General features: G+C 42.1%; 1 protein-coding gene and 1 pseudogene across 33 annotated transcripts in view; both read left to right on the forward strand.

Annotated features, from left to right (window-relative positions):
- The window catches only part of CEP112 (centrosomal protein 112), a 705,692-nt gene that overhangs the window by 617,852 nt on the left and 62,343 nt on the right, over window positions 1–25,497 (forward strand). For 19 of the 33 annotated variants that reach the window (XM_054256393.2, XM_078374478.1, XM_054256391.2 and 16 more), the window contains 4 exons: window positions 5,157–5,258; window positions 8,712–8,776; window positions 8,954–9,031; window positions 9,890–10,333. In XM_054256393.2, the coding sequence (XP_054112368.1) occupies window positions 5,157–5,258; window positions 8,712–8,776; window positions 8,954–9,008 (222 nt within the window). In that variant the 3' untranslated portion in view covers window positions 9,009–9,031; window positions 9,890–10,333. Of the gene's footprint in view, window positions 1–5,156; window positions 5,259–8,711; window positions 8,804–8,953; window positions 9,032–9,889; window positions 10,334–25,497 lie in introns of those variants that run through there. The other 14 variants (XM_078374481.1, XM_078374480.1, XM_078374484.1 and 11 more) reach the window with 4 other exon arrangements.
- Window positions 1,058–2,285, forward strand: LOC103793344 (chloride intracellular channel protein 1-like; annotated as a pseudogene).

A 25,497-nucleotide genomic window follows, 5' to 3' on the forward strand; every position in this document is an offset into this window, starting at 1 on the left:
GAAAAAAAATCAGCTTGGCCTCAGACTTCACCATGGCAATATGTAATGCCAGAAAACACTGGAGAAATGTTCTGAGAGACTCAAGTAATCCTCTCACCTCAGCCTCCCAAGTAGTTGGGACTGCAGGCACATGACACCATGCCTAGCTAACCTGATCCTTGTGTTCACAAAGTTATGAGAGAAAGAAAGTGGGATTAAGGCCAGGCACGGTGGCTCATGCCTATAATCCCAGCACTTTGGGAGGCCACGATGGTTGGATCATGAGGTCAAGTGATCGAGACCATCCTGGTCAACATGGTGAAACCCCGTCTCTACTAAATATACAAAAATTAGCTGGGCATGGTGTCACATGCCTGTAGTCCCAGGAAAGAGGCAGGAAAATTGCTTGAACCCAGGAGATGGAGGTTGTGGTGAGCCAAGGTTGTGCCATTGCACTCCAGCCTGGGTAACAAGAGCAAAACTCTGTCTCCAAAAAGAAAAAAGAAAAAGAAAGTGGGATTGAAGTATTTTATACCCAGCAAAACTGTCTTTTAAATATATCAGCATGTTTATTGCAGCACTGTTCACAATACCAAAGGCTTGGAACCACCCAAATGCCCATCAATGATAGACTGGATAAAGAAAATGCAGCTGTGAATATACTTTATAATTTGTATATATATATATATATATATATATATATATGCTGAACTTCTGGAAATTCGAAATCAGCATCTTTGCCTATGAGCTTCTTATAGACCCCAGAAAAAGTTATGACCTTGTGTTCCATATTGTTCTGCTGTGCTCTGTCCATATGAACCTTTATGAGCTGGCTGCCATCCAGTTTCATGTGGAAAGACCAAATCCTCAAGGATTGCATCATAAATGCAATCAAGCTGAGTCTTGAGGTCCAAGTTCATCTACAGCATCAGAAGACCCTGGAAAATGCCACACTTGAACTCATCTGACTTCTCACTGTTGGGCTTCACGATCTTGGCACTTGAACTGAACATGGCCTTCTTGCTGAGTGCTGATTTAGGAAAACAGATAGACATTCTAAACAAATAAGAATAGTGTATGCCCAAGCTCCCCCAGCGATGGCCACTTTCTGGTCCCGAACACAAGCATAGCTGAAGAACAACTGCAAGTTGAATTGTTCCTGAAGGCTGGCAGTGATGGGGCTAAGGTTGGGAACTGCCCCTTCTCCCAGAGACTGTTCATGGTGCTGTGGCTCAATTAGTCACCTTTAACGTCACCATCTTTGACACCGAGAGGCAGACCAAGACAGTGCAGAAGCTGTGCCCAGGAGGGCAGCTCCCGTTCCTGCTGTATGGCACTGAAGAGCACAAAGACACCAACAAGATTGAGGAATTTGTGTAGGCAGTCCTGTGCCCTTCCAGGTACCCCAAGCTGGCAGCTCTGAACGCTGAGTCCAACACAGCTCAGCTGGACATATTTGCTAAATTTTCTGCCTCCATCAAGAATTCAAACCCAGCACTCAATGACAATCTGGAGAAGGGACTCCTGAAAGCCCTGAAGGTTGTAGACAATTACTTGACATCCCCTCATCCAGAAGTGGATGAAACCAGTGTTGAAAATGAAGGCATCTCTCAAAGGAAGTTTCTGGATGGCAATGAGCTCATCCTGACTGACTGCAACCTGTTGCCAAAGCTCCCCATGGTACAAGCAGTGTGTAAGAAGTACTGGGGGAATGGGGTGTGGTGATTCATGCTTATAATTGCAGCACTTTGGGAGGCCAAGGTGAGTGGATCACTTGAGGTCAGGAGTTCAAGACCAGCCTGGCCTACATGGTAAAATGCCACCTCAAAAAAAAAAAAAAAATTAGCCAGGTGTGGTGGTGCATGCCTGTAAGCCCAACTTCTCAGGAGGCTGAGACAGGAGAATCACTGGAACTTGGGAGGCAGAGGTTTCAGTGAGCCAAGATCACGCCACTGCACTCTAGCCTGGACGACAAAGTGAGACTCCATCTCAAAAAAAAAAAAAAAAAAAAGAAGTACCTGGGATTCACCATCCCTGAGGCCTTCCAGGGAGTGCATCGGTTCTTGAGCAATGCCTATGCTCTGGAATAATTTGCCTCCACCTGTCCAGATGATGAGGAAATCAAGCTCACCTACGAACAAGGGGCCAAGGCCCTCAAATAAGCCCCTTTGGGGACTCTTTCAACCCCCTCCATTTCCTCCACAAAGGCCCTGGTGGTTTCCATATTGCTACCCAATGGACACATTACAAAATGGCCAGTGGGCAGGGAATCCTGAAGCACTTGTTCAGGGATGGTATGGTGGAAGAGGGGATGAGGGAAAGAAATAGGGGACCGGGGTAAGATTTTTACTGTGGGGTGGGATGGGTAGGACAACATATTTCAGTAGTAAAATACAGAATAAAAACTTTCTGAAAAGGAAATAGTGCATGAGTCATTTCTTTTTTTTTTTTTTAAAAGCTGGGGTTTCTCCATATTGGTCAGCCTAGTCTCAAACTCCCAACCTCAGGTGATCCGCCCACCTCGACCTCCCAAAGTGCTGGGATTACAGGCATGAGCCACTACGCCCAGCCATGAGTCGTTTTTAAAAGAGTTGAAACTCAAACTTTCAGAGCCAGTGTTGAGTGATTAAAAAAAAAAAAAAAAAAAAGTCACTGTGTAGCCCATGAGCCCTCAATAAATGTCACCCTCAGGTCTGGTTTATAAAGCATGTGTTTTGCTTTGCACGTTTCCTTCGTTTGAGTCAGCTAACTACTCAAATAAGTGAGCAGCTGGAACTGACTCACTTGGAATTAAGTTCAGGAAGAGAAGGTAAGAAAAATCAATAGATAGGAGAATCAACATATATTTCATCAGCAAAGACTTTGCATCTGTGCGAAAGATCATGTTTTATTATTTCTTTTTTTTCCTTTAGGTATAAGTCACAGGATTACAGCATATCCCAAAAAAAAGCACTTTGCCAAAAATTGAAAATTTATTTTCTAGAACAGTGGCCATGGGGTTTCAGTAGGTAATGAAATGAATTATTAAGGCTGGGCACAGTGGCTCACACCTGTAATCCCAGCACTTTGGGAGGCCAAGGAGGGCAGATCACAAGGTCAGGAGATCAAAACCATCCTCACTAACATGGTAAAACTCCATCTCTACTGAAAAAAATACAAAAAATTAGCCAGGTGTGGTGGGACATGCCTATAGTCCCAGCTACTTGGGAGGCTGAGGCAGGAGAATCACTTGAACCCAGGAGGCAAAAATTGCAGTGAGCTGATACTGTGCCACTGTACTCCAGCCTGGGCAAAAGAGCAAAACTCCATCTCAAAAAAAAAGAAAGAAAAGAAATTAATTATTAAGCACATTTCTTCCTTAATTCAGTTTAGTGTAAGAAAAGTTGAGGCTTAAAGACTGGTAATTTTAAATTATCTTCAGCAAATTCATAGGCTTGTCTAACTGAACTCAACTGCACACATTTTTATAGTATAATGCCTATTTCCAGGTGTATATGATGAATCCCTTGGTATGATACACTGCAACTCAGCTCTAATGTTTGGTTAAATCACGCACAGCACATGCAACAGATTTTAAAAATAATTCTATCATATCTCATATAGTAGGAGGAACAGAAATGCAGAAACACAGCTGGAAAAAGACACCAATATCTACACATGCATATTCACGTCTCATCCATGCACATCTTTTTTTTGTTGTTTTTTTTAAGATGGGGTTTCACCATGATGGCCAGGCTGGTCTTGAATTCCTGATCTCAGATGATCCACCCACCTCGGCCTCCCAAACTGCTAGGATTACAGGCATGAGCCACTTCGCCCGGCCCACACCTGGCCTTTTTTTTCCCCCCATGCACATCTTCATCCTGCTCAGGCATATTCTTCCAAAGACTTTTCTTCTACCCTCTCACTCACTCACTCCTTTAGCCTTTAGAGAAATGAATGGGGCTCTGGGCACGGTGGCTCACACCTGTAATCCCAGCACTTTGGGAGGCTGAAGTGGGCAGATCACAAGGTCAGGAGATCAAGACCATCCTGGCTAATATGGTAAAACTCCATCTCTACTAAAAATACAAAGAATTAGGCAGGCATGGTGAAATGTGCCTGTAGTCCCAGCTACTCAGGAGGCTGAGGCAAAAGAATCACTTCAGCTCAGGAGCCAGAGATTGTAGTGAGCCGAGATCATGCCATTGTACTCCAGCCTGGGCGACAGAGCAAAAAAAAAAGGGAGAGAAAAATGAATGGGATGAGTGACTAATCTATTTTTTTCACCAGCCTAGTGAGCATCAGTTAATTGAACATAGTATTTGGGAGCCAGTAGTATTTGGGAGGCAGAAGAAAACCAGGAACCAGAAGCCTTCGTATGCCCAGTGTATTCTACCTGTCTACTTACATCAAAGGGGATTGGAGACACGGCTGTGCAGATTCTCCTTCATTCATGTCTTCATGATTATATGAATCACATTTAGTGCCCCAACTGCTTGCCAGTTTGGGGGAGTAGGGATTTGGGTACAAAGTCTCACTCTGTCACCCAGGCTGGAGTGCAGTGGCCCAATCTTGGCTCACTGCAGCCTCAACCTCCTGGGCTCAAAGGATCCTCCCACCCCAGCCTCCCAAGTAGCTGGAACTACAGGTATGAACCACCATGCCCAGCTAATTTTTGTATTTTTTGTAGAGATACCTAGGCTGGTCTCAAACTCCTGGCATCAAGTGATCTGCCCATCTCAGCCTCCCAAAGTGCTGGGACTACAGGTGTGAGCCACCTCATGCTCAAGGACTATTTTAATCAAAGCAAAGACATGCCATGAGTTGTCCTCATACCACAGTTTAGTATGGTTGGAGTTCACATCCTGATCAAAGAGAGGCTGCAGGGCTAGCATAGTGGGGAACCTCATGAGTGAAGAGGAGAGAACAATTATTTTACTTAGATGCTGAAAACTGTGTTCACAAGGACTTTAAAGAAATAAAGCATTGTTACAGGACTGTCTCTCTCAGAGTCCCAAGGTCAGGCTGGGTAGCCTTTCAGTTTTTAACTCTTTTTATTTCATCTTCATTGTCTGGTTTCTGATCGCGTGTAACAAACTTTTTATTGTGATGAGCAGATACTATTCTGGGACTTCTTAAATTCAAAATAATCAATTATATGGTAAAAAGATAATGCTTAATTTTTTCCAATTTAGATAACTTACATACGACAAGAATATGAAACAAAATTGAAAGGGTTGATGCCAGCATCTCTAAGACAAGAACTTGAAGACACCATTTCCTCCCTAAAATCACAGGTAATTACTAGAATCAAGGCATTTTCCAAGAATTTAGGTGATGTGCATACTCTGAAAAGGAACTTGCAAATAAATCTGATTTCAAATTGATTACAGAAATCAATGTGATGTCATTGCATAACCTGCTACACAGGATAAATTGTTTTTGTTTTAAATATTTTCTTACTTGTTTAATAACTCACTGTCTCAATGAGAATTTCTTTAAAGCACCCTTAAAATTGAAAAGTTCAGTCAGTTATGATAACTTTAATTCATTTACAGTCTATCTTCTAATATAGCCTCATCCTTTTATTCTTGGTGTCAGGTCCAAAATGCCATCACTTAGCATATGGCTGATTCATCATTGTGTAGAAGTGCAGAGAAATTGAAAGCACAGTTATGTTAGAAGCACTTTTATTCTGGTGTATTTTACATGATTGTTAGAGATAACAAGATGTATTCTAAGTTCAAAGCAAAATAATGACAAGGTATTCAAACAATTAGGTTACATAGCTCCTGTTGAAATGTGTGGTTCTTGGCCAGGCAAGGTGTCTCATGCCTGTAATCCTAGCACTTTGGGAGGCCTAGGCAGGCAGATCACTTGAGGTCAGGAGTTCAAGACCAGTCTGGCCAATATGGCAAAATCCCATCTCTACTAAAAATACAAAACAAAGCTGGGTGTGGTGGCCCATGCCTATAATCCCAGCTACTCAGAAGGCTAAGGCAGGAGAATAGCTTGAACCTGGGAGGCGGAGGTTGCAGTGAGCTGCATTCGTGCCATTGCACTCCAGCCTGGGCAACAGAACAAGACTCTATCTCAAAAAAAAAAATGTGGTTCTAGATATTGTTTATGAAATATGATGTGAGTAAAACTTCTAACATGTTTTTGCTACATATTTCTGTATTGTTTGAATGTTTTATATATTACTGGTATCATGAGAAAGACTTTACATATTCACATTTCCAATACACTTTGAAATTTTTTTTTTGAGACAGAGTTTCGCTCTGTTGCTCAGGCAGGTGTGAAGTAGCGTGATCTTGGCTCAGCAATCTCTGCCTCCCGGGTTCAAGCAATTCTCCTGCCTCAGCCTTCCAAGTAGCTGAGATTACAGGAGCACGTCACCACATCTAGCTATTTTTTGTATTTTTAGTAGAGATGGAGTTTCACTATGTAGGCCAGGCTGGTCTCTATTTCCTGACCTCAGGTGATTTGCCTACCTCAGCCTCCCAAAGTGTTGGGATTACAGGCATGAGCCATTGCGCCCAGCCCACTTTGAAATTCAAGACATTTTTTTTCCTGAAAAAATTTCATAAAGGAAAGGATTTCTTTATTCTCCGTGCCAAGAACTGAGCCTGGCATATAACAGGTGCTTAATCAATTTATTTATGAATAAAATAAATGATATGGTTTGATGATATCCACATTATCTATTTACAATATGTAAGATAAGATGTGGAACACATTTTAGCTGCTCTTTTTATATTCCCTAGTAAAAAGTCTCTTATCTGAAAATGAAATGTTCATAATCTCAATCCATATGCTACTGTTTGTTATTGATTCTATGAGCTAAGAAATTTTGCTCATGCCTGCATATAAAAATAAGTACTGGAGGAGAATGGTAACATACAAAGAGTTAAGTAATCTCTATTTGCATGAAAAGCTCCACTCCAGGTGTGGTTTACCCATTAAGTTTGTAGGCGAACTACAGATAGTGTCAGCTATGTAGGACCTGACGCCTTCAGAGGAATTTTTTGAGAAAGAGGAAAAAAAAAGAAATCTGATACCCACCTGCAGGGCTTCTGTTATCATTCATATCATTTCACTGTAATAAAAGCCACTTCAGCCTCCTAAAACTGGATGCTGACCCAGAAAGAGAGTGCTGCCAGCTGTGATAGGGCCTCAGAGTTGGCAGCTGCACGGAGGAGTCACAGGCCATACAGCGAGCAAATTTAGTTTGAAAGCACAGGTGCCTGTGTTTTTTAAGAATTGTTGGAATTCCGATTACAGAGCATGGTTGGGGGAGGGAAGTGGAATCAGTGTAATTCTTGTATCTGTCAGAATTATCAGTTGTCCTCTGGGTCACTTGAGCAATTAGATAAAATGAAGACCAGGGTGCTATCCAAATAAGCAAAACCAAGAGGACCACTTTGAAATGCACCCATTTACAAAGACTGTGTTTTCTTCTCTGTCAAGCACATTTTCTGTTCTGCCAGCTGTACTCTCTTGCATAACTATGTTTTGGGATCAAGCGTTGCCATGGTTTCAGTTCAGACCAAAGATGCAAGAATAAACAATTCTGAAACGATCAAATACCACTGACTCTTGATTACATTAAGCATGGTATAAGTTAGCCCCAAACCATTTATACTGGGCTGTGTAAGGTGCATTTGAATTCACGCCTGATACAAGCATCTTTAATAGTATAGAAATGTATGCTTCAAAATAATCAAATGCTTTGTAAAGGTCTGATTTAAGAGAATATGCTAAACAACCCAGTTTCCTCTAGCTCCCTAAGAATGGTGGTCTGGGAGTTCTACCTGCTTTGAGCTCTGCACTAGGAGGTTTCTATAGCTGTTTCATGTCATCCTCATAACCTTGGGAAGTAGCTGTCGTTAACCCCATTTCACAGATAAGGGATCAAGAGCTTAAGTAATATTTCTAGAGCCACAGATGGCAAGCCAGGAATTGAACCCAAGTTGGCCTAACTCCAGACAAAGCTCAGGCTCTTTCCACTATGAAGTTCTGTCTCTCCAGCCTCAGGGAATCCCTAGGTTGGATTGAGGTTTCCAGAAAGCAGTAATTTTCTTTATACTCACTCATTCATTCATTCAACAGCTAGTGAAACCAGCTACATGCCCAGCCCTATAAAATAAACTGGGGATAGAGAGACAGAAAAGTCATTCCTGCCCAAGAGAAGCTCTCAGGTTTAGGGAAGAAATATGAAAACAAATAACCACAAAGCAACTTGAGAAGTACCAGTCACAGAGGGGAGGAACACAGAGGAGGGGACCGCTGGCTTTGCCTGGGGCTAGGAGATGGGAAGCATTTGGGGAGGCATCGAACGATTCCACAGGAAAGGTGACATTTGAACCAAATGGTGGAGGATGAATAGGACACAGAAAGACAAGTGTTCCAAAGAGAGAAAATGGCCTGGGCCAAAGAGCAATGGAGTGAGTGAAGCAGCAATGGTGGGCAGGGCGTGAGGACAGATGAAGCCGCAATGATGGGGTGGTGGGGGCAGATCAAAATGGCTCTGCAGTGAGGAGTCTGAACTTTATTCTGTCATATCTGATGGATTTTCAGTAAGGATGGGATGTGACCAAATGTAAAAAAACGCAACATTGACATTCAAGAAATCCTCTGAGTTTTATCTAGGGAATTGTCTGAATTTAAATAAAATCTTACCATACTATTTGCACAATATTGGCATGTAAGCCACGTTCACCTCTTCTCACACAAGGTGTCTTTTCTAGGTTAATTTTCTGCAAAAGAGAGCTTCCATCCTTCAGGAAGAACTGACCACATACCAAGGCAGAAGGTACAGCCCATAAGCAGGTGTCATCTGGTTAGTTTCTGTTGCGGCACCTGTGAGCCTCCTCATTTGGCCTTTGTCTTTATTAAAATGCTTGGACATAATAGAACTTTTGAAAAAGTCTTGTTTTTAGTAAGTAGCCTGTCTTTAAGAAGTCACCCGTCTTCTCATCCTATTGTTTAGTCTGTACTGTCAGAACAAGATGAGAGAATTGGCACACGGTGGAGCATGCCTGTAATCCCAGCACTTTGGGAAGCTAAGGTGGGTGGATCACTTGAAGTCAGGAGTTTGATAACAGCCTAGTCAACATGGTAATACCCCGTCTGTACTAAAAATACAAATAGCTGGGCATGGTGGTACACGCCTGTAATCCCAGCTACTCAGGAGGCTGAGGCAGGAGAATCGCTTAAACCTGGGAGGTGGAGGTTGCAGTGAGCTAAGATCACACCACTGCACTCCAGCCTGGGTGACAAAGCAAGACTCTGTCTCAAAAAAAAAGAAAAGAAAAGAAAGAAAGATGAGAGGATCTACAGGGGCACAGCAAGTCCAGGCCTTACCTGAGTAGTCATGACAAGATGATAAGACGTTGGCTTGAGGCCCAGTGATGGGGTGAAGGAGACGCAATCTTCCTTTAAGATAGTGAAATCATGCAATTCTTGCTAGGATAGCTCACATCTTTAAAGTCCCTTTCCCCTAAGGGTTTGCTGTTGTTCCAGACCAGAAGAGATCAACAGCTCAGTGACCCAACACTCACAGTGACTTGAGTGCCCTCAGTGCTGTTTTTGGGGATGCACGAGATCTTTTGTAGTCGAAGGTCCCCATAGATTGTGTTTATCTGCTGTAATTCCATCAAACACCCTTCGTGTTTGTGCAGTGAAAGGCTGAACTGCTTATTTGGCTTTGCATTAAAAGGAAAGATCTTGTACATCACACATTTTTCAAAAGATTCTGTTTGCTTTGTGTAGGTAAGATTTGTTCCCTTATAGGCATAAATGATGAAATTTTGATATCAAATATGCTTTTCAGCCCCTATCAACTTCTCCAGAATTGAAACATATTTTTTGATTGACATGCCTATTAAACCTAGAGAAAGTCATGACTGCGATTTTTGGTTTACAGGTAACAACAGCACATGAGAATGCTATGGTTGCAGTTTCCAGGCTGCACTGTGGACTTCCTACATCAGGTTTGAAGATTTGGGTCTTGTAAACTGTGAGATCAGTGGCTTTTTTTTTTTAATCCTTAAATGTTATTAAGATCATAAAAACATGCATCATTCATATACTAGTGGGGTGGTTTTATTTGTGTCTGCCTAAGTTATTTTTTTAACATTCCTTTATTTCTGATTTTCATGTTTGTGTGCATTTGAGTATGTGCTAAGAACTGCTTATATTGGGCAAAGAAATGATTTCTTATGAAACGCCTCGTTAATACTTCTGCATGGAATTTTACCAGTTGCGTCTGATCAAAATCACGTTTGTAGTATCATATCAAAAATTCTAACCTGTTTACATTGTTGTCATGTTCATGTTCATATATTATTAAAATCTTATTTTGTACTTATCAGTTTGATTTCTACTTTTTATCACAACTCATTTGCTAGAATAAGTATGACATGTATATGGTATTTTTCCCTAGCAAATGCTAGCAATCTCAAATTGTACTTTGGGAAAATATACCTTATATCATGTCAACAATCAAATCCATAATTAGTGCATGAACTGGCGTTTAGGATAAATCACTGGGATCATCTGATATCAGTCCAAGTATTTGCCATGTTAGCCTCCAGTTGCATCCTGGAACTCCAGAGGCAGAATGGTGTAAGAATTTTGTATAGCAACTCTGGTGTTATTGCTGCTTTCTTGATCTCTCTTTTTATGGTTGTTGTTTTAGTTATAATATCAATTGATGATCCTTAGGAATGCCTAAAATATGTGAGGACACAACACATTGGCCAGTAGTCGCAGAGTGTGCTTTACTTAGTCTGGTTTGCCCGTGGGCACCGCCTGATTGAGAACTATGGTGTTGCTTCCATGAGTGGATGGTTAAGTCTAGGTCCCTCTCCCCACCCAAATGCCCAAAGCTGTTCTCTGCTGATTGGTCAACCCATTTGCCAAGGAAATTTTGAATTGCAGCGAATGAGTGAATGGATGCTCCGAATTCTTTTGACTGCACTGTGGTGTGTGCCAAGGGCATTTTGAACTCTCTAAAAATCTGGCCCATGGGCGGGGCTGTAATCCTCTGGTTTACTGTAAAAGGACGGGGCATAAAGTTTATTTACACTTTTTCAAAATTCTTTTCTCTTTCCCACGCCCATGTCTGTTTGCTGCCCATGGATTAATTACCCCCTTTTGTAGTGTAACTGAGCCACGAAGATGATAAGGAAGTAACAGGTTTTACAGCCGCTTCCAAAGCCAGAGTAAGGATTGGCATAACCAGGGCTGGGCTGTGGCCATCAGTAGGAGGCCTGGGATTCTTGTACTAAAACATCTCTGTGGGGCCACCACTCAGCCTAGTAATGTTCAGACACCCTGACACCTCCTCCAGGAATATAAGTCTCTGTCCTTTGAAAGATCAGGTTTTTCCTGCACATACAATAAATTGTAATACCGGTTTCAAAAATAAGACAAAACAAAATAATAGCAGGTGCTATTAAAACAAATGAGGATTATTGGTACTCAGACTATGATTTAGTACTCGGAAGGGAAAGATTCCTACAGGATTCCTGTTAAGTACTTCTTTCTGTACAGACAGTGAAAAACAAGTTGTAGCTTACCAGATTTCATTAGTAAGGTTATTAGCTGCTTGAAGTGAAAATACTTTGTGAATTGTATTGTATGCTGGCTTTGGAACTCCTACTCAAGAATATTTGTTTTCCATGAGTAAATATCAGTAGGTGTTTTGGAAGGTTGCCTGCCATTCTTTCTTTTCCTTATTTCAAGGGTTATGAAATTACAAACACTGGTGAACCTTTGACTTACCCAGATTTTGTTTCCCTTCTGAACCGTGTCATATACATCTGGGAGTAGATGGAATGAAACTTTAGGTCACTTTGATTGGATGTGATAGGAATGGATGGTTGACACTAATGTCTTTGTGAACGTTCTCTGATAAAGGAAGAGAAAGAAAAATTGCATTTGGCATGTTTGAAATTCCTTACTGAGTTGAGCGGTGAGTATAGAAATGGCTACTGGGAGAAAAAGCAAGTGCTTAGGAAATAAATTATAAACACTGCGCCTTATTATAAAATCATCTAAGATTCCATCCTTCCTTTTATCTGTTGGAAGATCAATTGTTCATCACAAGTACCTAATTTTGTTACATCTCAAGTTATTATTATTGGCTGCTGTACCTGAGTCATCCACCTGTACTTTTTCTATTTCAACATGTAATTGTCAACAGGTATTGGCTGGTAAAGGGTTTGGAAAAAGCCAAGCAGAAGAAACATTCTGGGACCTCAGTGTTCTTGGTGTTTGTTATTATACACTTGCAGGGTCAGGGAAGAGAAGGGCTAATAGCAAGGTTAGCTATTCAGTCATCCACATGGCATAATTTCATTTGAGTCCACCATTTCTGCGTCACCAAGCAGTGTGCCCTTTCAGGGGTCTGACCTCTGATTTTGCAACCTCCCCACTCAACAATGAACTTCACAGAGGGCAGCCACCAAGGGGCAAAATGAGGGAAACAGGAAGACTAGGAGGGGACAGAGAATGATGGGCTTGCTTCATAGACTGTACAAAAGAATTGACTGTGACTCAAGGGAAATAGCTCAGATTCAAACATTGTCCTGTAATGTCACATATTAACAGTGATTTCTTCAGAAACTGGTATATATGCTTATCATGGTGAGCAACCTCATTAAAGGCATCTGCAGAGAAAGTACAAACAGAAGAAACTGTGAGTTGGAATTAACAATTAACAGCTCTCTTATTGAAGTGCATCACCATCCATAGAATGCAGTGGTGTTTTAGCTTTCTTTTACAAAAAGGAAAGGTAAAACATCAAAAATGGTGGGAGAAAAGTTTCAGAACACAAGGTCATTTTAATTCATAGTTTCCTTAAAAGAACTATCTCATCTGAGCTTTCATATTTTGTTCAGAAAGGTCGTCTCTTTTAAGCCTTGTCATTAAAGACGGTTTGCTCTTTAAAGTGAATTATCAAAGGGTATAGAAATTGCAAGTTACTGAAACTAAAATGCATGATCAATTTTAAGTCTGCTAACGAAAGCCTACTTAAAATTGGATGTGCTTTTGTCCTGGCAGCCCCTTTGATAAAACCAGAGAAAGATACATGGTTGGTCAATTCAAAGTAGTGAATGAAGATAATTAGATAAAACTTTTTTTCAACGGATGTTGAAGTGGCTCTTGGCTTTGGAGACATGGTTAGGAAGCTGTGGCATAGGCCATAATGGCATTTGAAAAGTAAAAATGGGAAACCCTAGATTTTGACCTGATTAGTGTTAACATTCTTTACTGTATTATTTTAAAATCAGGATCAAACTTCAGATCATATTATTTGCTTCTTATATGGAGGAAGAGAAATGAAATTTGTAATTTAAGACTGAAGGAATTTTAAAATCTGGATTCCTCACCACTATCTGGTTCCACTGAAAATTTGTTCTTCCAGACATGTCAGTTTTAAGCAAGGATTTCCATCAGGCAAATGTTTTTAAACCAAAGACCCAAGATATTGCTATAGATTCTGCTATTTTGAGAACTGAAGCTTAATCTAGACTTCAGGCTAATACATATTCTTTTTTTAATTTGTTTTTGTTTTTGTTTTTGAGATAAAGTCTTGCTCTGTCACTCTGTAACCCAGGCTGGAGTGCAGAGTGGCATGATCTCAGCTCACTGCAACCTTCGCCTTGTGGGTTCAAGTGATTCTCCTGCCTCAGCCTCCCAAGTAGCTGGGATTACAGGTGTGCACCACCATACCTGGCTAATTTTTGTATTTTTAGTAGAGATAGTGTTTCACCATGTTGGCCAGGCTAGTCTCAAACTCCTGGCCTCAAGTGATCTGCCCACCTTGGCCTCCCAGAGTACTGGGAATGCAGTTGTGAGCCACCACATCTGGCCTAATACATATTCTTATATCACCTTTGGAAGTCAGCCATTTAAAAGGAGTCTCATGGAAAATAGCTAGTTGGACACAAAGACTTTATCGTGGAACGGAAAGAGAGAGCTACCAAGTTAGAAGCCTGATCTATTTAATTAGCTAAAATGTGGCTATGGGAGGGAAACCATTGTATCCATGTCCCTTTCCTTTAGCTAGGAAAGGAGATTCATTTATAGGTGGAGTCTAACATTAGTTTTGTTTTCTTGGGCAATTCTCTTCACCTGTCTGGCTCACTTTTCTAATCTACAACATAAAAGGGCATAACTCAACTGATCAACTGATATTTCCCAAACTCTTCCATTTCAGTCTTCTCATTCATTGTTTCTCAGACAATTCTGTCAATCCCTGTTCTGCAAGATTTGTCTTGAAGTATTCAGTGTCATATTTAGGAAATGTGGCATGCTATACCACCCTCTGGAAGATTCACATTTACACTACTCACTCTGTCATTCATTCATTGAATAAATAGTTACTGATTGCCAACTGTGTGCTAGGCAGCACATTAACCACCCCAAAACTTCACGGCTTAAACAGTGATTTCCTATCATCTCTCTCAGTGCTGACGATTCATCTGGCTCAGCAAGGCCATTTTCAATTGGGTTTCATGCAGGTGCAGTCAGATGTTGGCTGGGGTGGCAGTCATGGGAAGCAAGGGCTCAAGCCCATAAGACCCATTCGTATGGTGGGCAACTGATGCTGCCTGTCTACTGGGGGATGGCAGCTGCAGGCAACCCTCCAGAGCAAGCCCAGTCAGAGACCAGACATGGAAGCCATCAACCCCATAAGGCCAGTTTCTAGAAACTGGCTGGATCACTTCAACTGTCAAAGACAGAGCCCACCCAGAGACAAGGGCAGAGGACATAGACCCAGCAAAGGCAAAGAATCTGTTGCCATCTGTAAGCTGCCACACCCTCTGCTTAAGAAACCAATTCACCTTTCTTTAACCTGCAGTTTCCTAAAATGATTTTATCCATGGAATCATCTTTCAGCTGCTTCTGTGACTCACATATTTTATTTCAGAGTTCTGTGAAATATTGATCAGAGAAGCCCAAACACAAGATATTGCTTAAAATTCCTTCCTGGCACTTCAAAACTGCTCAACTAAGTAGAGCATAGGTGCAGGGGCTGGGCAGCCTCTCTGCTCTCTCAGCTCTCCACGTCTTACTGGATGCGGCAGTCACCAGACAATTGGTCCAACCCTGTGATCTGCAGGTGTTTTGAAAACATCTAAATGGGCTGGTCATGGTGGCTTGCACCTATAATCCCAGAACTTTGGGAGGCCAAGGCGGGTGGATCACCAAAGTCAGGAGTTCAAGACCAGCCTGTCCAATATGGTGAAACCCCATCTCTACTAAAAATACAAAATTATCTGGGCATAGTGGCAATGTGCCTCTAATCCCATCTACTAGGGAGGCTGAGACAGGAGAATGGCTTGACCCCAGTAGGTGGAGGTTGCAGTGAGCTGAAATCACGCCGCTGCACTCCAGCTTGGGTGACAGAGCAAGACTCCATCTCAAGAAAAAAAAAAAAATTAGCTGGGCAAGGTGGTAGGAGCCTGTAATCCCAGCTACTTGGGAAGCTGAGGCAGGAGAATTGCTTGAACCTGGGAGATGGAGATTGAGGTGAGCCAAGATTGCCCCACTGCACTCCAGCCTGGACCACAGAGTGAGATTCTGTCTCTGAAAAAGAAAAAGAAAAAGAGGGAGGGAGGAAGGGAGGCAGGGAGGGAGGGAGGGAGGGAGGAAGGAAGAAAGGGAGGGAGGGAGGGAGGGATGGAAGGGAGGAAGGGGAAACATCTAAACGGTTGGTGTGACTGGAATTCAGCTCAGTCCAGGAGGCAGAGCCTATGAGAGTGTGAGGGAGGAAGAAAAATAGAAAAGACACCATTTCCTTAAGAAGAAATATTTGCCTAACAGGATGGTGGAGGGTCCTGTGAATCTTGCACTTTTTAAAGAAACATCTTGACATCGATGGAGATTTCTTGAAACTGAATTTTTCCTTTCCCGGTTTTGCTTCCTGTGAGATGACGGCAGCTGTCACTAACCTGACATCAACTGTGACGCTGCTCGTCAGGTAATGTGTAAGCTCGGGTTCCAACCCAGTTTCCCAGCTACTGCAGTGTCACAATCCTGTGTACAATCCTTTACAGGACTGATTGTTTGGCCCATTACGCATCACTGTGTTTGTAATAAAAATATTTACCCAAGCCGGGTGGCAGTGCTTGCTGCGTGAAGCCTCGGCAGCTTGACTCATCACGTCTCCACCTGTTCTTTCTCAGAGTTAAGGATCTGGTAGCAGTTTTCTGCCTAGAGTGATATTTCCTACAGTGTTAGGGAACCTTTCTCTGACTGAGTTCCCACTTGTGTTATCTGATTCGCTTCTCCGGTATTTTTATTTATTGCATTCAGACATGTGAATTTGGAAGCTGCTGAAATATAAATTGGGTGGATTAAGAGTTTTCTTTTAAAACCCTTTCTACTATCTTAGTTGGATTGTGCAGTGTGTGTGTGTGTGTGTGTGTGTGTGTGTGTGTGCACGCCCACGAGAGAGAGAGAGAGAGAGAGAGAGAGAGAAAGAGAGAGAGAGAGGGCAAATCCACCCATCTTTATAGTGCCAGAAGTCTTTTTTAAATAGGCTAACTAAGATAGCAAACCTAAGTAGACCTCCTACTGCTGGTCGCTGCTGTCAGGTACTTTTGCCTAAAACCATATAATGTTCACTCTCTCTGCCTTTTTATTGGCAAAGGAGAAAGATTAATTGGCCCCATCTCCATCTCACTTTGTAATTACTGTTCTCCCTGTGATATCACCTCTAACACATGAGGAACATTTTGACTTCATGCGAACTGCAGATTGAGCTCAACTCTTCAACACTGGAATAAATTTACACAAAAATTAAATACTCTATAGACCTTTGCAAGTGCCTCGTCTGTCCCAGGGAAAGGCAAACAAGGTTGAATGAGACCTTGGCAACATGCTCCTTGCCCAGAAAGAGTTTGTGATTCAAGAAGGAAAATAAAACATATGCACAAAAGGGAAAAAATGATAATACAAGAGAAAACATGATCTTTGCATAAGAGAAATGCCAAGTATCACGAGATTTCCAGGGAGGCAGGAACATTTGAAATCAGGTCTTCTAGGAAGAGGTGACACTTGGTTTAGGATCACAGTAGGATTTCAAAAGGTAGAAATGCGGGGAAGGGTCTTGCGGGTGGAGTCACAGCCAGTGAGGTAGTTCAGACCGTGGAGATTACAACTGCTGGGAGAACAGTAACATGAGATAAACTTTCCAAGGTGTGTCAGAGTCAGATTATGGAAGACAAAGGGACCTACACGTACTGACTACTTACAGTAATAGGTGAGGCCTCAGCACAGGTCAGTTAAGGATCTGGAATTGGGCCGGGTGCTTAGCTTCTCTGAGTCCGAGTTTCCTGATCTTAGAAAACAGAGGAATAAGGCCAGGTGCAGTGACTCATGCCTGTAATCTCACCACTTGGGGAGGTCAAGGTGGGCAATCACTTGAGGCCAGGAGTTCAAGACCAGACTGGCCAACATGGCGAAACCTCATCTCTACCAAAAATACAAAAATTAGCCAAGTGTGGTGGTGCATGACTGTAGTCTTAGCTACTCAGGAGGCCAAAGCAGGTGGATCACTTGAACCCAGGAGGCAGAGGTTGCAGTGAGCCAAGATCATGCCACTGCACTCTAGCCTGGGCAACAGAGAGAGACTCTGTCTCAAAAAAAAAAAAAAAACAAGAAAGAAAAAGAAAATAGAGGAATAGTAGAACATGGTTATGAAGATTAAATGAGGTGTTACATTTTAAAAAGTCTAACATGCAATAAACCTTCACTGAATGAAGGCTATTTTAATTTTATTGCACTTCTCAATAAGTTCATAAGTCTTATTTACATTTGGGGGAGCTGAAGCAAAGAGAAGTTCGGAAACTTGTCCAAGGCCACATATCTAACTTTTGGCAAAAGTAGAGCTTGGAACCTTTGTGTCTCTGATTCACTCATTTTTGCTCTTTCCACTACAACGCATTGTCTCCAAGCAAGAAAAGTTTGGAGGTTATTTTGTAAGCTAGAGGGAGCGACTAGAGTCATTTGAACAAGGAAATAACATCATCAGAAATTGCTGTATGAGCATTTGTCCTGCAACATCATGAAATGGGATAGATTTTTATTTTTTTATTATTATATTTTATTACTTTTTTTTTTTTTTTGAGATGGAGTCTCACTCTGTTGCCCAGGCTGAAGTGCAGTGGCGTGATCTCAGCTTGCTACAACTTCTGCCTCCTGGGCTCAAGCAATTCTCCTGCCTCAGCCTCCCAAGTAGCTGGGATTACAGGTGCCCACTACCATACCTGGCTAATTTTTCTGTTTTTTAGTAGAGATGGGGTTTCACCATGTTGGCCAGGCTGGTCTTGAACTCCTGACCTCAGGTGATCTGCCCACCTTGGCCTCCCAAACTGCTGAGATTACAGGGATGAGTCACCACGCCCGGCTGAGATGGGACAGATTAGAGCAGTGGTCCCCAACCTTTTTGGCACCAGGGACTTGTTCATGGAAGACAATTTTTTCCACTGATTGGGTGGGGGCAGGGGATGGGATGCAGTGGGGATGGTTTCAGGATAAAGCTGTTCCACTTCAGATCATCAGGCATTAGTTAGGCTCTCATAAAGAGCAATGCAGCTTAGATCTCTCGCATGCACAGTTCACAATAGAGTTCACACTTCTATGAGAATCTAATGCCACCCCGATCTGACAGGAGGTGGAGCTCCGATGGTAATGTTTTCTCCAAGGCAGCTCATCTCCTGCTGTGAGGTTCTGTTCCCAACACGCCACAGACCAGTCCAGGTCCTCGGCCCTGGGGTTGGGGACCCCTGGTTAGAGGAGACAAGAGGCTGCAGGCAGAGAAAAATTTAGGCAGTATGTACAGTATTCCCATAAATTGGCCCAAGTCCTCAGTGAGAGAGGCATTTCTCTGTGAATGGAAAGTGGGGCAAAGATTCAGTAGCCACCATGACACCCGAATATAAATGAGATGATTGCAAAAAAAGAAACAGATGTGAGGCCAACACTTCCAGCTTCAAAAGACATGAGGGCAAGGCACCTAGCCTCAAAAGATGTGTGGCACAGGTTTGAGTCAGGGAAGAAGGATGAGTTTGGGTTTAGACATAATGAGCTTCATCAGGCAACTGGAAACCTGGGTCAGGGCCCAGAGACTGGTCAAGCCAGGAACATCTGGGTTAGAGTTGATGCTGGGAGAGCCAGTGGTTTCACCAAGAGGGGGAAAGTCTTAAAAGAAACAGAAAAAGAGAGGAAGAGGAATAGGAGAGGACCAGGGGAGAGTGTACTATTCTTTGTGGAAGCTGAAGAAAGGAGTTTTTAAAAGAGAAGTGCTGGCCAGCAGAGTTAAGCACAGGGTATTTCAAAGAGAATAAAGTCCTTTGAATTTGCCCTCGAAGAAGAAGTCAGAATGGGCAGTGAGCTAGAGACACATCTAAATTCCTTGAGGGTCCAAACTAAAGAGCGTGGTGGCTCCCAGACATCTGGAGTCCTGAGCTTAGTGGAGGACCAGACATTCTGAGAGTTCCTTAGGGATTGGAGTCAGTTCCTTCTTTTGATGCTAGATAACAGTTTGCAGTGGGGGGTGGCTCCACCAGACGCTAAACCCACAAAATCACTGTAGCTTATACAGGCCCCACCACGTGAACTGGAATCCTAGATTATTTATGAAAGTTCAGAGAAATGTTTTTGAAAGCTCAGCTCTTCTCTTATCCTACAGTCTGCACCAATTTGTAAATATTGTAGAGTTACTAAATGAAGTTAGCCACTTTGCCAACTAGCCCTCCCTCGGGATAAATCCTGATAATAAAGTGGATCCTCTGAGAGAGCAATTCCTCTCCTCTCAGTGAAATATTTTTGCTTCTGATCCTTACTAATATTAAATTCTGGAATTATCATTGATTTTCAGGCATTTTTATTCTTACTAACAACAACAAAATGTCAACTTTGACTTAAGCTGATATTTAGGTAGAACTTAACCTCAAGTTAATATACTTATTTAAAAAACTACTCTTATTAATAATGTCCAGCACTCCTCTCTAAAAACAAGCAAACAATAGTTAACCCAGGCAAATGATTGTGAAGACATTGTATTAGGCATTTCTTACATTGCTATTTAAAAAAAGAAACAAACAAACAAAAACCCTGAGCCTGGGTAATTTATAAAGGTAAGAGGATTAATTGGCTCACAATTCTGCAGGCTGTACAGGAAGCATGATGCTGGCATCTGCTCAGCTTCTAGGCAGGCCTCAGGATGCTTCCAATCATGGTGGAAGATAAAGAGGGAGCAGGTGTCTCATGTAGCAGGAGCAGGAGCAAGGAGGTGGTTTTAGGTGCTACACACTTAAAAGACAAGATCTCATGAGAACTCACTCACTCACTATCAAAAAGACAGCACCAAGGAGATACTGCTTAATCATTCATTAGATATCTGCCTGTTGATCAAATGTGGTGGCTCATGCCTATAATCGCAGCACTTTGGGAGGCCGAGACAGATGGATTATTTGAGCTCAGGAGTTTGAGACCACCCTGGGCAACATGGTGAAACCCTGTCTCTACAAAACATACAAAAATTAGCCAGACATGGTGATATGTGCCTTTGGTTCCAGCTACTTGGGAGGTTCATGTGGGAGGATCACTTGCATCTGGAAGGTCAAGGCTGTAGTAAGCCATGATCCCACCACTGCACTCCAGCCTGGGCAACAGAATGAAACCCTGTCTCAAAAAAAAAAAAAGATAAAAGATATATGCCCTCATGATCTAGTCACCTCCCACCAGGCCTCACCCACCTTCAACATTGAGGATAACATTTTTACATGAGGTTTGGGCAGGAACACACATCCAAACTATAGAAACATTTTGGTAGTAGAGAAGATTGCATTAGAAAGAGCCATGTAAGGGCTTTAATATTGAACACCAGAAGATGATACGACTCTTTAAAAGGGAAATTAAACTTGTTAAAATTCTGGAACTACTGGTAAGACTTTCTTACTACATAAAAACATTTTAATATACTAAATTCTTTAGTAAATTTTGTAAATGCTTACTACAATGTCTAGAAGTCATAAATATCTTCCTTTGCTTATATTTTTCATAGTTTGGCACCAAAATTCCTTCATGCCAACACTAAAAGTTATTAATAGGGACTTATAAAACAAAGCAAGACATTACAATTCTGTCAAATGCTTAGGTTGTGAGCTTGTTTAGAGGAAGGAAGGGGGAAAATGACTTTTTTCTAACAAAAATTGAGAACAGGGCATTTGGGTACTTTACAGCCTCTGGGGGTGGGGAGGGAGCTATAGAAATAAGTTCAGTAAATGCTTTTGATCTGCTGACTGTCCTCGAAAATACTGGCAAAGGAAAGCCAACTTTCCCTGAAGCCCTCGAGATGTTGGATGAATTCAGTCAACTCAAACCGACTGTAGCACAGCTTTAAGAGTGTGCTAGGGGTAGCATTCCCCACTGGGAACATCTGTAGAATTGACTATGGTTTGAGTAGATGTGCCAAAAACTGGCGGCTGTGCCACCGTGAATCCAGCCATGGATTTTTCTCTCTTTTTTTTTTTTTTTTTTTTTTTTGGGCAGAGTTTCACTCTTATTACCCAAGCTGGAGTGCAATGGCACCACCTTGGCTCACTGCAACTTCCACCTCCCAGGTTCAAACGATTCTCCTGCCTCAGCCTCCCAAGTAGCTGGGATTACAGGCATGCACCACCACACCCAGCTAATTTTTTTTGTATTTTTAGTAGAAATGGGGTTTCACCATATTAGTCAGGCTGGTCTTGAACTCCTGACCTCAGGTGATCCACCTGCCTCAGCCTCCGAAAGTACTGAGTTTACAGGTATGAACCACCATACCCGGCCAGATTTCTCATTTAGTGATAGAATGTGCCTCTCCCATGTGCAAAAAGAGAAGTTGGGACTCAGTTGCAACTTTAAAGCATGTCAGTTAGCTAGTTGATTGCAGAGATTGAACAGTGAGAGAGAGATTGTTAGCATTGACTTGGGATTTTTCTGTGGCTGGTATGGTACAAGTGGTGCCACTCTTCTGCCAGGTGGCATTGGCAGAAATCAAGCTAAGAAATGCTGGGGGTGATGATGAGCTTGATTTTAGACTACTTACCACTCATTGCTAAGTAGGATGTGCCTTTCTCCCAGGCATTTCAAGTAGAGAGGATCCCAACACAGGAAAATTGTAGTATTGTGGACAAGTCCTGTGTTCGTTCCCAGAAATATATGTAAAACTGGGAGTAGCATGTCTCTTCATCTGAAAGAAGTGTTCAGGCCAAAAATAAATGGAGTCTTATTCCTGACTAGCTTCACTATAATATAATTTAAATAATTCAATTTTATGTGCTGACCTTATGCTATAATTCCTACTTGGTCATAACTGTTCTATCTCTATTAATAAAGTGATTATACCCCAAAGGATAGTTGAGTTTACTTCATTGCCTTCTGATCATGGAGAAAATAAAGTATAATTCTACTGCATCTTCAGGCATGTTATCGAATTTTTTGTTGTTAAAGTTTAGTTCACAATACTTAGGGAAAGAGCTTGTATTGATAGCCAGAATCTATTTCTAACACTTTGGTTAAGTTGTCCTTTAGGCAAGCCACTTAAATTCTGTATGTTTAGCTTCCCTGTCCAGATAAATAGACAAGAGATCTACAGCATTATCGAACTAGTGATGTGTTTAATATGTAGAAGCCACGATGTAGAAATCCTTAGACTTTTTTTTTTTTTTTGAAACAAAGTCTGGCTCTGTTACCCCGGCTGAAGTGCAGTGGTGTGAGCTCAGCTCTGAAACCTCCACCTTCCAGGTTCAAGTGATTCTCCTGAATAGCTGGAATTACAGGTGTGCACTCCCATGCCTAGCTAATTTTTGTATTTTTAGTAGAGACAGGGTTTCACCATGTTGGTCAGGCCAGTCTCAAACTCCTGACCTCAAGTGATTCACTAGCCTTGGCCTCCCAAAGCGCCGGGATTACAGGCATGAGCCACCATGCCTTGCCCACTTAGGCCATCTTGAAAGAGAAATGTTACCTGCAGCTGATATTGACTGTAAACAACACTTCACCCTTCTTAGTCAACAGCTATTCTTGCTATCTGTCCTGTCTTCTCTTTTTTCTTTTTTGGGACAGTCTTTTTTTTTTTTTTATTTTTTATTTCCATAGGTTTGGGGGGAATAGGTGGTATCTTGTTACATGAAGTTCTTTGTGGGAATTTCGTGCACCAATCACCAGAGCAGTATACACTGAACCCAAAGTCCAGGGGACACAAGTCCCCAAAGTCCATTGTGTCATTCCTATGCCTTTGCATCCTCTAGCTTAGCTCCCACTAATGAGTGAGAACATACGATGTTTGGTTTTCAGTTACTCCAGTTAGAATAACAGTCTCCAGTTCCAGCCAGTTTGCTGCAAATGTCATTATTTCATTCCTTTTTATGGCTGAGTAGTATTCCATAGTATATATATATTAGAGTTTCTTTATCCACTCATCGATTGATGGACATTTGGGCTGGTTCCATATTTTTGCAATTGCAAATTGTGTGGCTATATCTGTGTCACCCAGGCTGGAGTGGCACAATCTTAGTTCACTGCAACGTTCCCCTCCCAGATTCTAGCAATTCTCATGCCTCACCCTCCCAAGCACCTGGGATTATAGGCATGCACTACCACACCCAGCAATTTTTGTATTTTTAGTAGAGACGGGATTTCACTGTGTTGGGCAGGCTCATCTCGAACTCCCAACCTCAGGTGATCTGCCCACCTCGGCCTCCCAAAGTGCTGTGATTACAGGCAGGAGCCACTATGCCCGGCCCTATGTGTCCCTTCTGTAAGGTCTTTTTTTTAACCCCACAGCCTACGCCTCCTGGGTTCAAGCAATTCTCCTGCCTCAGCCTCCTGAGTAGCTGGGATTATAGGCTGCACCACCATGCCCAGCTAATTTTTTGTATTTTTAGTAGAGACGGGGTTTCACCATGTTGACCAGGATGGTCTTGATCTCTTGACCTCGTGATCCACCTGCCTCGGCCTCCCAAAGTGCTGGGATTACAGGCGTGAGCCACCGCACCCGGCCTAAGGTCTTTTCTTAACCAGAGTTAAGACCTCTATTAACCACAAAACTGTATTTACTATGGCCTCTCTTGGTCTTCCCAGTTAAAGTCAAGGTTGCTAGTGATTCATCTGAGCCTCAGGAAAAAAAACAGATCTTGTTGGCAGCACTTCATTGTTTTAAAAATTCGAGTATTAAACTGTTTTCATGTTTCACTATATTTAAGAAAAGTAAATGTGATGTGCAAATTCTTAAATCAATAAAATGATCAAGAAATGCCATAGTTTTGGAAATAATGCATTTAGTCAAAAGTAAGAGGTTTCATTTGATGGTGAGCACAGTTTTGAAGGACACAAAGTACTTGAAGCATGTAAAAGTGCCAGTTCCTCAGTTATGAGAGAATGTGATAGACTCATTTATGGAGTAGGAAACATTTTGACAGTATACTACAAACCTAATCAGAGAGATGAATCCCTGTGTCTCAGAATCAAGCAGTAGTTTGAGCAAAAGAAATTTTTTTTAAGACAGATTCTCGCTCTTTTATCCAGGCTGGAGTGCAGTGGCGTGATCTTGGCTCACTGCAACCTCTACCTCCTGCATTCAAATGATTCTCCTGACCCAACCTCCCAAGTAGCTGGGACTACATGCATATGCTATCACGCCCAGCTAATTTTTGTAAATTTTTAAAAATTTTTTTGAGACAGACTCCTGCTTTGTCATCTAGGCTGGAGAGCAGTGACATGATCTTGGCTCACTGCAACCTCCCCCTTCCAGGTTCAAACAATTCTCCTGCTTCAGTCTCCTGAGTAGCTGGGACTACAGTGACACACCACCATACCTGGCTACTTTTTGTATTTTTTAGTAGAAACAGGGTTTCACTGGTCTTGAACTCCTGGCCTCAAGTGCTCCACCCCCCTCAGTCTCCTGAAGTGCTGGGATTCCAGGCACAAGCCACTGTGCCCAGCCTAAAACCAATTCTCTTCTAACCAGATAACATGTAGACATTTTTAGCACCACCAAAGCAGTGTTTCATCACTTCAAAAAATGAACTTGTTGGCTTGATGTCAACAGACAAGAGAAAACTTTAAAAACCTATTCAGAAGCATCAGAGAATTGTGCAGAAAAGTCAATGAAGGAGGCAAGGGAATTTCTCTCTTACTGCAGGTACCATTCAGTGGATTTCTAGATCACCCATGCACGGAAAATCCACAGTAACTATTTTCTAGAGATGACTGTAATTTTAAACACAGTTCCAAGGCCCTTGGATCAATGAAAAATGCTGATATGGAGATAATATTTTCTGTCCAATATCATTGAGCTCATATTTTTAGAAAATTCAACCAGTTCAGCCCATGAAGAAAAGCCTTCTAAAAGGAACATTTCAGGGTGGGCACAGTGGCTCCTGTCGGTAATCTCAGCACTTTGGGAGGCCGAGGCAGGCAGATCACCTGACGTCAGGAGTTAAAGACCAGCCTGGCCCACATGGCAAA

This window comes from Callithrix jacchus, chromosome 5 (genome assembly GCF_049354715.1).
Source record: "Callithrix jacchus isolate 240 chromosome 5, calJac240_pri, whole genome shotgun sequence".
Taxonomy (NCBI): domain Eukaryota; kingdom Metazoa; phylum Chordata; class Mammalia; order Primates; family Cebidae; genus Callithrix; species Callithrix jacchus.